General features: G+C 34.2%; 1 protein-coding gene across 1 annotated transcript in view; it reads right to left on the bottom strand.

Moving 5' to 3' along the window:
* LOC109843967 (ABC transporter C family member 13) overlaps positions 1–14,693 on the bottom strand; it is an 82,469-nt gene that overhangs the window by 64,616 nt on the left and 3,160 nt on the right. The window contains exons 4-6 of the mRNA XM_020412966.1: positions 14,133–14,294; positions 13,928–14,059; positions 6,077–6,180 (exon numbers count right to left, since the gene is read on the bottom strand). Coding sequence (XP_020268555.1) covers positions 6,077–6,180; positions 13,928–14,059; positions 14,133–14,294 — 398 coding nt within the window. The remainder of the gene's footprint in view (positions 1–6,076; positions 6,181–13,927; positions 14,060–14,132; positions 14,295–14,693) is intronic.

The following is a 14,693-nucleotide window of genomic DNA, read 5'->3' as shown; positions in this document are numbered from 1 at the left end:
TATTACACATCTTGTTGGAAGTTAAGACAATGAATTAGCTGAATAAAACATTAAATGTATGGTATTTTAAAGCTTACAACCCATAGACCTTACAGACTAATATAAGAGGGAGAGATATGGAGACAAACAGTTCAAGATCTTTCCATACTGTGATAGAATACAATATGTGAGTTAAAAAGGAAAGAAATTTGAGATTAGGTGAAAGGTTATACATATAGCCAGACAATTTTTTCCCTGGGTTTAACCTTTTTTTGAGTTGTTTTCTTCTCTAGAAAACTTTCGGCTTTCTAAACTTATATGGTATTTGGAATTTCCTTTAATAAGGCTTCCTTCTTCGGTAATGTTGAGAACAACCATATTCCAAAGGATAACCTTGTATCTTGTCGCAACAAGACAGCCCAAGGACGCTTTCTTTGAGTTGGCTTTTCGTTTGTTTAAATGCCTTTGATAGCTGACAATATTGTTCTAGTTCTCTTAGTATAAAGAGTTGAACCACACCACTAGACCTTTCTTGTTTAGGAACTTTTATCAAATATTCTTCTAAGAGAGTGTCCCATGGTCTAGGCAATTTCTTAAATATTTGCTTTGTCCACTAGTCCATTCATTGCTTGTTTTCAAGCCGATAGACCAGTCTAAAGTAATCTATTGAAAATTCTTTTACGTAATAGATTTGGCATAGCCTTATTTGTATGAGTTTTCTTTCTACGTCAGGTTCTAGTTTATCTAAAGGTTGACCACAAAGGTCTTTACAAAGTTGATTCATTATTACAGCCAGAGTAGCCTCTGGTGTTATATTTTTTTAGTTTTTCTTTATTGTAGTCTTCTGTGACTGCTAATAACTTTACCCAATCGGCGATCATGCCGTCAAATAGGGATGTTATGTATTCTACGAATTGATATGTATTCCAATCCTAGAAATGTGTTAACCCAAAAATATGTTGGATCCATCTATTAACATACTTTGTCCTTTCTCTAATTAGAATGTTGTCTATGTTAAAATAGAGTCCTCCCGTACTAACAGGATTATGAATTGCAGCTTCTTCGTACATGCTTTTAAATTTAGATCTAATATGGCTTGGTAGATCTCCTTGTGTTCTTTGCGAAGAGGATGACATAGACGCAGGTCTATTCATTTCTGATATGCCAGCCATATTATTCTATTGATTAGCACTAGCCAAATCATCCATTTGAACAGTTCTACACCCAGTTTGCTCCTGTTGCGGAGATGGAGTTGGCATAGGTGGCTTTTGTGGAGGTAGTCCTGTCACAAAAGATTCCCCATCTTGCGCCATGTTAATGACAAGGGTGTCTTCGTATTCACTTATTTCAGATGATGAGTCATTTTGAATGACTATCATCAGAATAGTAGTTTAGTAAAGAACTACTATTATCTAACAGTTGATTTGCTTACTGTAAAGCAGCAAACTTTGTTTGAGGGTCTTGTACGTATTGTGTTAAGGTCTGTATTTGTTGTCCTAACACAACCATATTTGAAGGATTAAAGGTTTTGGGTTGAAAGATATCTGTTAGACCCTTCGTTTTCATTATCATGTTAAGATTATATGTCTAGTGCCACATACGAGTTGGACTCTTGTTGTTATGGCTTGGACTTTTATTTTTTCTTTGAATACCATTTGTTTTCAAATATTTAATTTCTTCAATTTGATGTTGAAGATTTAGGATATTTGTATTCATATCCTCAATTGGGTATACTAGATCAATTACAAAATTCAGCATGGAAGCCAAATCCTAGGTTGTTGGTGACTCCGTAGAGTCTCTACGCATGTGGAGCAAGTGCTTGTAACTCTGTAATTGAGACAGATAATCAAGTTGTTGCACAATTTCTTAAAAAGAAAATAATTTCTTTAATTGAGAAAAATGTACGCAGAATAAGATGGTCCATGGAATTAGAGAACTATATTTATGATGTTCGCTATATTCCTGTATTCACTAATATTGGTGCTGATTTTTGTTTCAGGCATGACTAGTTCTTCGCAAGATAAAAAGCCAAAAGGCAAAGCACCTATATTGAAGTAAAGGAAAAATGTATGGAAGAAACTTTCCTAATACCACAAATTGCTCAAGTCATCAATAAGCATCTAAATACGGATATTGAGGAACATGATATTGAAAGTATTGCCCGATTCTTTATTAATCCAGAAAAAATGCTTACTGATGGATACAATAAAGTAGTCTCTACAGTTCAAAGATGTTTGAATTCTATATGGTCAATATGGAAAGAATGCAATCTGTTTGAATTCTATCCTTCCTATCAAATCTGCAGTATAGACCTCTTAGCAAGGGAACCTCAGGATAGACCCCCTAGCAAGGGAACCTCACTTCATGCATAAACCCTTCAATGAAAATGAATATAATCTTGAGGGAAAAGAATTAGCAGCAAGCGAGTTCTTTGAAGCACTACATTACAATAACGAGAAAATGATAATAAAAGATCATATTATTATTTATCTCCCTAATTTGGTTTTTAAAGAAAAAGAACTGCAAGAAGAGTTCGAAGAGACTATGGTCTTAGGACCGGTCGCCTGCCGAGCTAAGGAATAATATATATTGATGATGAGCACAGGACGCCTTCGTCACGATCCTTTGATCAGGATACAGCTCCAGAATCGAACTGAGAAATATGGTGGGACCTACTCGATGCTAAAGAAAAAAAGAGCACCGAGAACAAGTTTAGAGGAAACAAGATGAATCGTCACTCTTTCGAAAAGTTACTTTGTAAAAAAGTTACTTTTAAAAAGTTACTTTTGCAAAGCTACTTTTGTAAAGTAACTTTGAAGATTCCTTAAGTCAGTTTTTCGTCTATAAAAAGGAGTCAGGATTTGTACGATCATCGAAAAAAAGAGAAAAATTAAAAAGAATATTAGAGAGAAAATATTATAAAGAATGTGCTTGTAAATTTGTGTGTTTCTATAGGTAGAGAGAATATTGTAAAGAGTGCGCTTGTAAACTTGTGTGTTCCTATAGTGGTATCAGAGCCTGCAACCAGCCGGCCTGGAGTTCTATAATAAAGCTTTGTAAGTTTTTCTTCTTATTAATAATATGATATTCTAAAATAATCTTAACATGATGATGAATATGAAGGGTCTAACATGTATCCTTCAACTGGAAACCTTTAGTCCTTCAAATAGGATCGTATTAAGACAACAAATACAGATCTTAACATAACAGGTACAAGACCCTCAAACAGAGGTTGCTGCTTTACAGCAAGCAAATCAACTATTAGATAATAGTAGTTCTTTACTAAACTACTATTCTAATGATAGTCAAAATAACTCATCATCTAAAATAATGGAATATAAAGACACCTTTGTCATTAACATGTCGCAAGATATATGGGGCCACCTCCACAAGAGCCACCTACACCAACTCAATCTCCGCAACATGAGCAAACTGGAGGTAGAACTGGTCAATGGGATAATTTGGCAAGTTCTAATAAATGGAATAATATGACTGACATACCAAAAATGAATAGACATGTATCTATGCCATCCTCTTCTCAAGGAACACAAGGAGATCTACCGAGCCATATTAGATCTAAATTTAAAAGCATGTACGAGGAAGCTGCAATTCATAATCTTGTTAGTAAGGAAGGACTCTATTTTAACATAGAAAACATTCTGATTAGAGAAAGGATAAAGTATGTTAATAGATGGATCCAACATATTCTTGGGTTAACACATTTCTAGGATTGGAATACACCCCGATTTGTAGAATACATAATTCCCAGTTTGACAACATGATTGTCGATTGGGTAAAGTTATTAGAACTCACAAAAACTACAATAAAGATAAAATAAAAAATATAACACTAAAGGATGCCCTAGCTATAATAATAAATCAACTTGTTAAAGACCTTTGTGGTCAACCTTTAGATAAACTAGACCTTGACGTAGAAAGAAAACTCATACAAATGAGGCAATGTCAGATCTGGCAAATAAAAATAAAGGATGAAGAAAGAAAAAGGCTAACGACATTCAATTGCCCCGGTGGTGGACATTATGAATGGAACGTCATGCCCTTTGGCCTAAAAATGCACTCCAAGTATTTCAGAAATGGATGAATAGTTTTTTTGGGCATTTACTTTTTGTTGTTGTCTACATTGATGACATTCTGGTAGGGGTGCTAAATGGTTCGGATATATCCGAACTGACATCAACCGTATCCGATAATGACACAAAATCTGAAACACTGACCGAATACGGTTTCGGTTCGGGATATGATTTTCCTATTTTACCCGGATACAATAATCGGGTTCAACTAGCGGATATGGTTCAGATATTCCGATGTTTATTTTAAGAAAAAAATATGAATAACAATATAATGCACTTGCTAGGATTTGAACCTTGGCCATTTAGTTACAAGGCAATTAACCAAACTGCTGAGCTACAAATAAACACACTATATATATCTAATTCGCATATTACTTAAGACAATTTTTTTGTTTTTCCCACTACCCATCAACATGTCACTAAAATCCTAGTGCTATAAGCTAAATAAAACTGTTATAGTATAGACACTAGTTCAAGGTTTAGATTAGATAAGTGATTTCATCTGTATGTACTATCTTATTCTATGTGATTATATATTTTTTGTCATATCTGATATATGTCTAAGTCATATATATTTCCTAAATATGCGATTTGTATCCATAATCATAACTGTATTCGATTCTCTAATATCCAAACCGTATCCATTTTCATTTAGCGCGGATATGGTCTTAACTTTTTCTAACCGATGCATATCTGTATCCGTATCTGTATTCATTTTTAGAAAGCGGATATGGACATGGTAAATATTATATCTGAACCGTATCCGGACCGAATGCACCCCTATATTCTAGTGTTCACAAAAATTAAAGAAGAACACAAAGAACACCTGATAGCAGTGATACAGTTATTGCTCAATCATGGTATTATTTTATCCCCGCTGATATAATTATTGTTTTAAATATTCCCAATATAATACGATATATCGGCTGATATATCCTTTTATTAAGCTCACCGCAAAACAATATGGTCTAAATATTCTTTACCGCTTTTTGGTAATTTTGGCAATATATCCCCGATACGCCCAATATATCAGGTGATATGCTGACCAATATGTCCTTTTATATAGCTTGTCACAAAATAATATACCACTTTTGTTAATTTTTACGCGGCATATCATCATCTTCCTAATTATCAAGTTACATTTTGGCCTTAAAATGATCGATCAGAATGTTGCAATATCGATTTGGACTTTATTTGCTCTAAAAGGCTCATTAGCGATCCTAAACATATATTATTTATATTTTATATGCTTAGATTTAGTTAAGTATATTTAAGGTATATTTTAGAATGTTATATTATATATGCACATCATCCAATGTATCACTTTGATATTTACCATACATCCCTGCAATATGAACTTTGATCATCCGATATTTCCCCATATGCAATACTTAAAACCTTGGATATAATAGTGGAGTGTCGAATGCATAGCTTTAATTTCAGCAAGAATAGAACATTCCAAGTCTCCATTAAGTACATGTTGAATATTGAACTATTAAGTAAATGTTGAACATCGAAATTTTAGTTTCTAGTCAAAATAAATCCAAAATGTATCCAACAAATAAGTTGGTAATCCATTGAAGTAGGGGAGAATCTTTATTCTTTTCTGGTTTGTTCAATTTATCAATTTTTTCAATCTTCCTTATGTTACATCACTACTCATAATCCATGAAACAGGACTACAATAATCACCAGGATAATATTTGTTTGTGGGGTTTAATTTTACTGTTACATGAGGTTAATCACTATATAATAATTAGAAACTAAGGCAGATGTATATAGGAAAAGGTTAGATATGTGATGAGTTAGAATATATATGATAAGAAACTAGGCATGATCCCTATTTTTTTTTTTTTTGAATCCAAACCAGGGAACTATCAGCATGTACACAATTACTATTAATTAAAAAAAACTATAAATCCAAACTTACGCTGCCTTGTATCTATTTAACAATACCATAAACATATGATGACGACGGTTAAAAAAGAAAGAAGGAAAAAGGGCTACCTCTGTAGTGCAAATCCTCGAATTGCCCTGATCATGACGATTAAAAAACCAAACATGATTTCAGAAAGAACCAAACAACTCTCTATACAAAATGGCAGCACCTTCTACATAAAAACATAAGTTTAAATTAGACTCTTATCGGCTAGGTTTGCCTGACCGGATATGATAAAATACCATTTGAAAAAGCAGATACAAGGACATAGATTTTCCTAGCAAATCAATTAAATATTTTTTATACATGTATTTCTAAAGGAAATTTTCTAACTCTATCATGAAGCATCTCTATCATGAAGCATCTAGAATCATCAAAAATCTCTAGGCAAAATTCATAACTATAAAATTACCAATAAGGGTTTGTTTGGATGACAAAAATAGCAGAAGTAAAAAGTGGATTGAAAAAGTAACTTCAAAAATTATGAAGTAGGAAGTAGCACTTTTTTGTTTGTTTCACATATTTTTGAAGTAGTGGAAATGACCTGAGTTACGTTACAAGACTTGTAGCATAATTGTTTCTGCTACTAGCCCCCTTTATAATAGAATGAGGATTTCTCTCTTTGTCACTATACTATTGCTCTATAGCGAGCTTTTCCATCAGATGATGAAGTGGTCAATCGAGCTTTGGTCCAATATTCAAAGCAAATCAACAATGACGAAGGGCAGACTGGCAAGGAAGTTAATTTTGAACTCTACCTCTAGTCTTGACCTAAACTCTATCACCTCGCGCTCAAAGCAAAACCCAGATCCTGATTCTTATCCTTATCCATACCTAGAAGGAGATTTTTTTGTCTTTATACAGCTCATAGTCAAAAGAGCAGAGGAGCTTGTTAGTTAATAGATTACTTCTTCCCTTTCATTTTTTTTTTTTTTTTTTGTTTGGATAGCTATTAGAAATATTATATGGAAGAAAGAAAGAGGATCTTTTAAGATTTTATTTAGAGTGAAGAAAATCCACATAATATAAAAATCAATTTTATTCCTAAATTTATGCATATTTCAGGTACTTTTTAAGGAACGTTCAAACCTTGAGGGAGGGAAAGAGATTTAAGAAGTAGAATGTACATAGGCACCACATAATCATTTTAAGAAGTAGCGGAAGTAGCTTTTCTAGAGAAACACACAATCCTTTTTTCTCAGAGGTAGCAGAAGTAGACTCTACCTTTATTACTTTTGTTACTTTATTTCTATTTCTGTGCAAACAAACAGACAGTAAGTTAATTGATTTATGCTATTATGCAAGAAATTAACTACACATACACTACTTCCATGAAATTAAAATTTATTTAAATAACAACATAAAAGAAAGAATCTAATGCTTCCTTAGATCTAATTATTAGAGATCAGCAAAGCAGAGGGTAGAATTATATATCTAAGGCTTTACTTTTTTAAACAACAAAAATCATGTTTTCAAAAAAGAACAATTTTGAAACTTGTTGCAAGATAAAACTTTTCAAGTCTTTATAATAACTGGTTCTACTTTTGTTCAAGAAAGAAAATAAAACACAGACAACAAATGACCTCAATATCATGTAAATCTTCACTATCTAGCATTTTTCTTTTTTAAATGCTTGATAATAGAGAATCTATCAGATAACCGTTTTTTAAATCTACTAATACCAAAATTAATTTTTCAAATCAGTCCAAACAAACCTAACTTTAAATTTAGGATAAATTTTCAAAATGGACCCTTTTTGAGATTTATTTCCAAAAATCGACATATTTGATATTTATTTATCATTTTAGACCTAGTTTCAGCCAGCTAGCTAAAACTAGGTCGAAAATGCTAAATAAGTTATGAAAACTTCATGGGATTTAGAATCCTGTAAAGTTTAGTGCTTAATTAATCAGCGTTAAACAAAGTTGTGTGGCGGAGGAGGAATAACACCAAACTTCACGGGATTCTGAATCCCGTGAAGTTCGCCGACAACTTCACGGGATTCAGAATCCCGTGAAGTTGCAGAGTACAATTGATAGAGTTGAAACTCTCTGTCGGTTTAGGCCTGCAGCTTCATGGGATTTCAAATCACGTGAAGTCAGCAACCCCACTACACTTACCCAGCCTATCTCTCTCTCTCACGTGAAACATCATTCCATCTCTCGTTCTCTCTCTCTCTCTTTTGTTCATTCTCTCGTCTCCGTTCCCTCTCCCCCCTAAACCTAGATCTGCCGCCTATACTCCATCCCCCTCCATCCAAACCATCTTCGATCACTTCTATTCACCACCGCCAACCTCCTTTAGGGCCAAAAATCACCTGAGTTCGCCAAATCACAAATTTAGGGCTTGAACTAATTTTTGGAAAAATCTTTTAACTTTTTTGTTATTTCTTCTAATTTTTTACACATTTTCACTATTCATCATAAGAGCTTGTTTAGTTTAGATTTTTAATTATTTTTTGAATTATTTTTAAATTTTATGAAGAAATAATACACGAACATGCAAGTGTTGAATTGTTAAAAGTGATTATTATTTAATAGTGATTTTACACGAAAATACAAGTGTGGAATTGTTAAATGTGATTGAATTGTTAAAAGTGGATGAATTGTTAAAAGTGATTATTGTTTAAATTATTTAAATTGTAAAAATTAGGGAAATGAAAATATTAGGTTTGACCTATGTTAAAAATTATGGAATTGTAAAATTTGAGTACAAAATTTTAAATTAGGGAATTTAATTGTATATAATATTTTTAGTGTTTTTCGTGTAATACTAGTTGATACTAAAACTTTTACTCCTTAGAGGTAACGATGAACGATCAAATCTTAATTCTTTGTTCGTATGATAGGAACCTCAATGTGATTTGCAATTATCCCATTACAGGGAACATAACAAGGTGCATTCAAGTTTGTTCGGAATATTGAATAACAAGAAGCATTCGATGGAATTATTTATTGAAAAACATCATAGAAATTTGGACAAAGCGGTGAATCACGACAGAGTATACTTTCGCATGTTGGAGGACCTTGAAGTTGACTCAAATGATTTTTTTGTCTCCGCAACGGAATATAGGATGGACACAGTCACAATACTTGAGCGAGCCTTCGCTTGTGGGGACTTCAAGTGCCTTCAATGATAACACTCCCTATCAAGATATAAGGCCTTCTACAAGAGTGACTATAAAAGAGAAGAATACAAGTGTCGAATCCGAGGATGATGATGAAGAAAACGGCTTACAAATTAATAGCAAGACGTGTTTGATAGATCATAATGAATGAGACAACCAATTAATTGACCGATATTATTCTAACAATAAGTATGTTGTATTAGAGGATCGACTGCTCGATGAACTTCATGGAAATGGATGGATTGATGATTCGACAATGGAAAATATTCATATTGACCCAATTTTAAATGATGAGAGACAAGGCGATGACTTCACATTCAGAAAGGGTGATCCATTTAAAAGCAAGGAGAAATTGATTCATGCACTTCGTTTATGATCCATAAAAAATGTCAAGTTTAAGGTGACAAAAAGCAATGCAACAACTAACAAGCTATAATGTAATTTGTTTTTACAACAAAGATGGTGAGCAAAAAGATGCTGGTGGTTACCATGACGGAATACAAAGTGTCATTAGGAGCTTAATTTACGCTTGGGGGTAAGAATAGGTAGGCAATTTAAAATAACACACTACAACGGAGTTCACACGTGTAGTAATCCTTGATTAGAGATGAACCATAGACATGTGTCCGCCTCTTTCATATATCAATTGATTATGCCTAAACTAAGAGACGATCTTGATCTAATGCCAAAGGATAATCGTATTTTACTATGTGAAGCGACCACCTTGGACGTGTCATACAAGTGTTGGAATGCTCGGAGGAAGGCGATGATAAAAATATTAGAAGATTGGGAGAAATCTTATGAGATATTACCACATTATCTTGAAGCACTCAAAAAAGAAAGTCCAGGGACAGTGTAGGAAGTATCATCGGATTCCGTTGACGATGGAGATAGACAATTCACGAGGGTATTTAAGGCATTTAGTCCTCGCATCGAGGGATTCAATTTTTATCGTCATATTCTTAGCATTGACGGTAACCACTTGTACGGTAAATATGTGTTTTGCTCGTTGCAACCGGAGTAGATGCAGATGGTGGTTTAATTCCTTTGCCCTTTACAGTGGTTGATATTGAAAACGTCAAAATTTGGTCATGGTTTTTTACATGTATTAGTTATCATATACTGGTGTGTGAACGCGATCGATTACATTCATATCTGATAGGATGAAATGAATTCTAAGAGCACTCCAACAATATTTTTCATCACCGCATCAACATCGCTATTGCTTATGATATATTAGGGACAACTTCAAGAGGAAACATGGACAAGAGCATCTCCAAGATCTTCTTTGGCAAGTTGGATGTGTAATGAAAAAATTAGTTTATAAGAAACTATAGAAGAAGATTAAGTCCATTTCACAAGTTGCACATGATTCGATCGAGTCTAGTTTGGGTCCGAGAAATGTTGATACGTGGGTCTTATGTGAAGATGACGGTAAATAATTTTGAATGATGATCACAAACGCTTCTGAGAGTTTCAATGGTATGCTTAGGGGAAGTTGTGGTATGCGAATACAATCCTTAGTTGTAAAAATATTTTACAGACTTAATAAATTCTTCCTCAGACGATGTACACTTGAAGAAAATATCTCATCGGAGTAGGCACCGAAAGTTGAGAGCATATTAGCGGATCAGATTGTTTATGCTCGATCATGTCGTGTTGTTAGATGCAATTTTAATGAATGAGAGGTCATTGAGGGAATATCATATAGAAAATGTCGCTCTTACAAAGTCAATATACTAGAGGATCATACTTGTACATGCACCTACAATATACCGCAATTACAATGGCGTCCTTGTGCCCATGTTGTAGTGGCTTGTTCGGATCTACAAGGGGTGCAAGGATATCACATTATACTTTCGACGTAGAGTGATATTCAACTAATAATTACCAACAAACATACAATGAGTGTTTTCGTCCATCATACGATAGTCGACATTAGACACAAAACGGCCCACGAATATTACATCCTGTGTATAAGAGATCAGTGAGCGACCTCGTTCCGTACGAATTAGAAATACTATGGATGAAGGATGAGGAGTTAAGAGGAAAATTAAGTATAATAGGTGCGATCAACCGCGTCATAACAAAAACAATTGTCCAACTAGCCTGAAGAGTTGATTATTTGGGGCTTGGTTGTATGAAATATGTGACTATGGTTTTTGTAATATATAACATTTTATTTTTAATCTTGAATGAGATATCTATGTAGTGTGCTCTTTGTATGTTGATATATGTTGTATTGCTTACTTCCGATTGAGTACATATGATTAAGTCATTCAACTAGGAAATTTAACGTATTGTATTTTAATTGCAGAGAAATACACTATGGATTCTGGATCAATCCAACCTCACGTATTATACATTCAGACAGATTATCATTCCCACATATTGTCTTAGGACAGGTAAAATAATAATGCGTGAATTTAATATTATTTTTATGACAATTTTATTCATATTGAATTCGTTCTCTTTTTTTTTATGCCAAATAGGTATAATGTGAAGCACTCAAGATACAATACCACGACCAAACAAATGGAGCTTTACAAAAATGAGCTAAATGTCCTCCAACATCAACAGGTAAAAATGAGACTCAATTCATCATTTATATTTTAATTTTTCTGTAGACGTTGATACATGTTTTTTAAATTTAACTTTTAGTTTAAGTGGACACCCTATTCTCCGCCAGATCTCAATATCAACACTCTTGCACCTATTTGCAGAGGTAGCGCTGATTTGTGTAGAGCTAGAGTCCTGATAATATGTTGGGAGATTGTGGAGATGCATGTCTCATATCATGTTCTACGGCAATTTCATCTTGGTCAGCATGTGTCAAATCCTGTTGAGCAAATCAATCTTATACGATGGATGACATCACATCATGTAGACTGGGGGTAATTCCGTGAGCCCTACATAAACAGGTGGAATAATAGGTAGAATCTCATAGAGAATGAGAGAAATCCAGTGAGTTATAACTTGTATATGCATTGGTATTGAAATATCACACATAAATGGGTAGTACGCACCCCACACCCAGCAGCTAGATACGTATCACGCCCATAGTCTGATACTTACATCCCTAGAGGCATGATCGAGAGGGATTATGTAAGTTTTTAAACTCAATTAAATAGAATATTCTTTTTATGTAATTATATTATTTGTAAGCTGCGTTATACTGATTAAATTGCAGATCCATGCTTTTGATGAGACTGAGGTCGATATAGATCATAAATGAAAATATTGTTGAGATTCAGGATCCAAGAGTGTTATCAGTCTTTTTAAATAGGATCAAACATAGAATAGCAAATGCGTTCTAGAGGAATCATGTCGACGAGTTTGAATGACGTAAAGATAGGTCACGCCAATTTCTTAAGAGTGTACACAAGAAGTCGTAAGATAGGTTCTAGAGCGGCACGTGATGATGGAACCGACACTTCTCATAGTGCGGCATGTGATGATGGAGCCAATACTTCTCAACCTCATACGCAACCAGATGCTCAAATCATCGAGGCTCATGATCATGATCATGAATATCGGTGGCGAGAACAGGGGGAAAGAGGTGGGGAAGAGTAAGAGAGGGAGAGGAAGGAGGGGACTTTTAGGATGTATGTGATGTTTATATTGTGATATGATATTTATATTGTGATATAATGTTTAATTTGTGATTCTGAATCTCAAGAATATATATGGTTAGATTGTTCAAAATTGTTGCTTATTAGGATCGATTTTTGTCTATATATGTGATTTCCGTGTATATTGTTGTGATTTATGGTTGAGTTTTCATATATATTGTCGTAATTCGGTATATATGCAGCAAATTTCGTGTTTATGGTTGGATTTTCGTGTATGTTGTTGTGAATGAGGCGGAAAATTCAATATATACAACAGGTTGTGAATTAGGCGGAAAATGCATTTTGCGTGCATGTTGGTGCATGACCTGCAATTTCACGGGATTTTAAATCCCATGAAGTTGCAATGATATTTGACAGAGAGCTCCATTGGAGCTCTCTGTGAATTGAACCTTGCAACTTCACAGGATTCAGAATCCCGTGAAGTTATAGCCAAACTTCACGGGATTCAGAATCCCGTGAAGTTGCAGCCAAACTTCATGGGATTCAGAATCCCATGAAGTTTGGTTGCCTTGCCCCTGCCAATGCCAAGTTTTTCTGTTTAGCGCTGATTAATTAAGCACTAAACTTCACAGGATTCTAGATCCCATAAAGTTTTCATAACTTATTTAGCATTTTCGACCTAGTTTCAGCTAGCTGGCTGAACTAGGTCGAAAATGCTAAATAAATCTTAAATGGGTCGATTTTTGAAAATAAAGTTCTAAACGGGTTGGTTTTGAAAATTTGTCCTTAAATTTATATAAATATTCAATCAATCATCAATATTCTGGAATCACAAGTATCAATCAAGAATCAAGAATATAAAGTTTAAATTAGGAAGGAATATAGCACTTTCTCTATGATGTCAACCATCATTATCGCTACATCTAGGTCGTAGATACTTCATCTATGTTTCCTCAATCAATCATCTTGCATTGTTGGACTTATTTCCGAGGATTTGTCTATATTGTCGGGCTTGTATATGTGCCTCATGCTTATATGATTGCTGCCTATGTAATTGTGTAACCCAACAACTAAATCAAAAATGCAGTCGCAAATTTAAGATATGATGCATAACAAGATAGCATCGCCTAATTGCAGATAAGCATTTATAACTATATGTGAAAAATTGAAGTAACAACACAAAAGAATGATAGAAGCATCTAGAACTTCTGAAACAGTACCTTTGATGAAGAAAACACAGTGTACAGATGAGGGATTGCAAACAGAGGTCTCGTAATCCACCAGAAGCATAAGCCCAGATTGCAAAGTATAAGAAACCAGCGATCAAACTTCATAACTAGCAAAATTAGAAACTGCAAGAATGGAAAGCAAGAGTGAGAGAAATGAACTTCACAGCAGATGGTTCCTTGTACTTAGATTGCTTACCCAAGAAATCAATTGGGAACATCTGAAGAACCATTCATGATGCTCAGCATAGTAACCATGAAGGCTATTCTCCAGCAGCAAGAATGTTTCATAGAAAGAAAGACATGCTCCAATGGATGGTAGTATATGTAAAAACACCTTCCCCGAACTTATGCCTATGTTCTACAGAAAGAGGTAAAAAGATCATGAATGGAATTGAAAAATATATCTCAGGAATCAAGACTTAAATATCTAACAGTTCCAGGAATTACTTTCCCCCAACATATGGATAATGCACAAGTACTATGGAAGTCTACGCTCTCAATATTCTTAGTTCAAACATGAAAACTAAGGACTAAAATTTGTCGCAAAATCAAATTTTAATCTCCCCGAGACAAGCTGCCATTTTATATGGTGATAGCGAAGGAAAGGGATAACAAAACTATCTTGGGGAAACTCTGCTATATGATTACAATCAATGTTACAGAATAAGATAATGCACTAGCATGTCATAAGCTGCATGTACCGAATAAACTGCATATATGCTGCATCACAGCCAAATATGCAGTTTGGTTCACAAAA

Source organism: Asparagus officinalis, chromosome 5, assembly GCF_001876935.1.
Source record: "Asparagus officinalis chromosome 5, Aspof.V1, whole genome shotgun sequence".
In the NCBI taxonomy this organism is placed as follows: domain Eukaryota; kingdom Viridiplantae; phylum Streptophyta; class Magnoliopsida; order Asparagales; family Asparagaceae; genus Asparagus; species Asparagus officinalis.
This window is presented reverse-complemented; position numbering and strand designations above follow the sequence as displayed.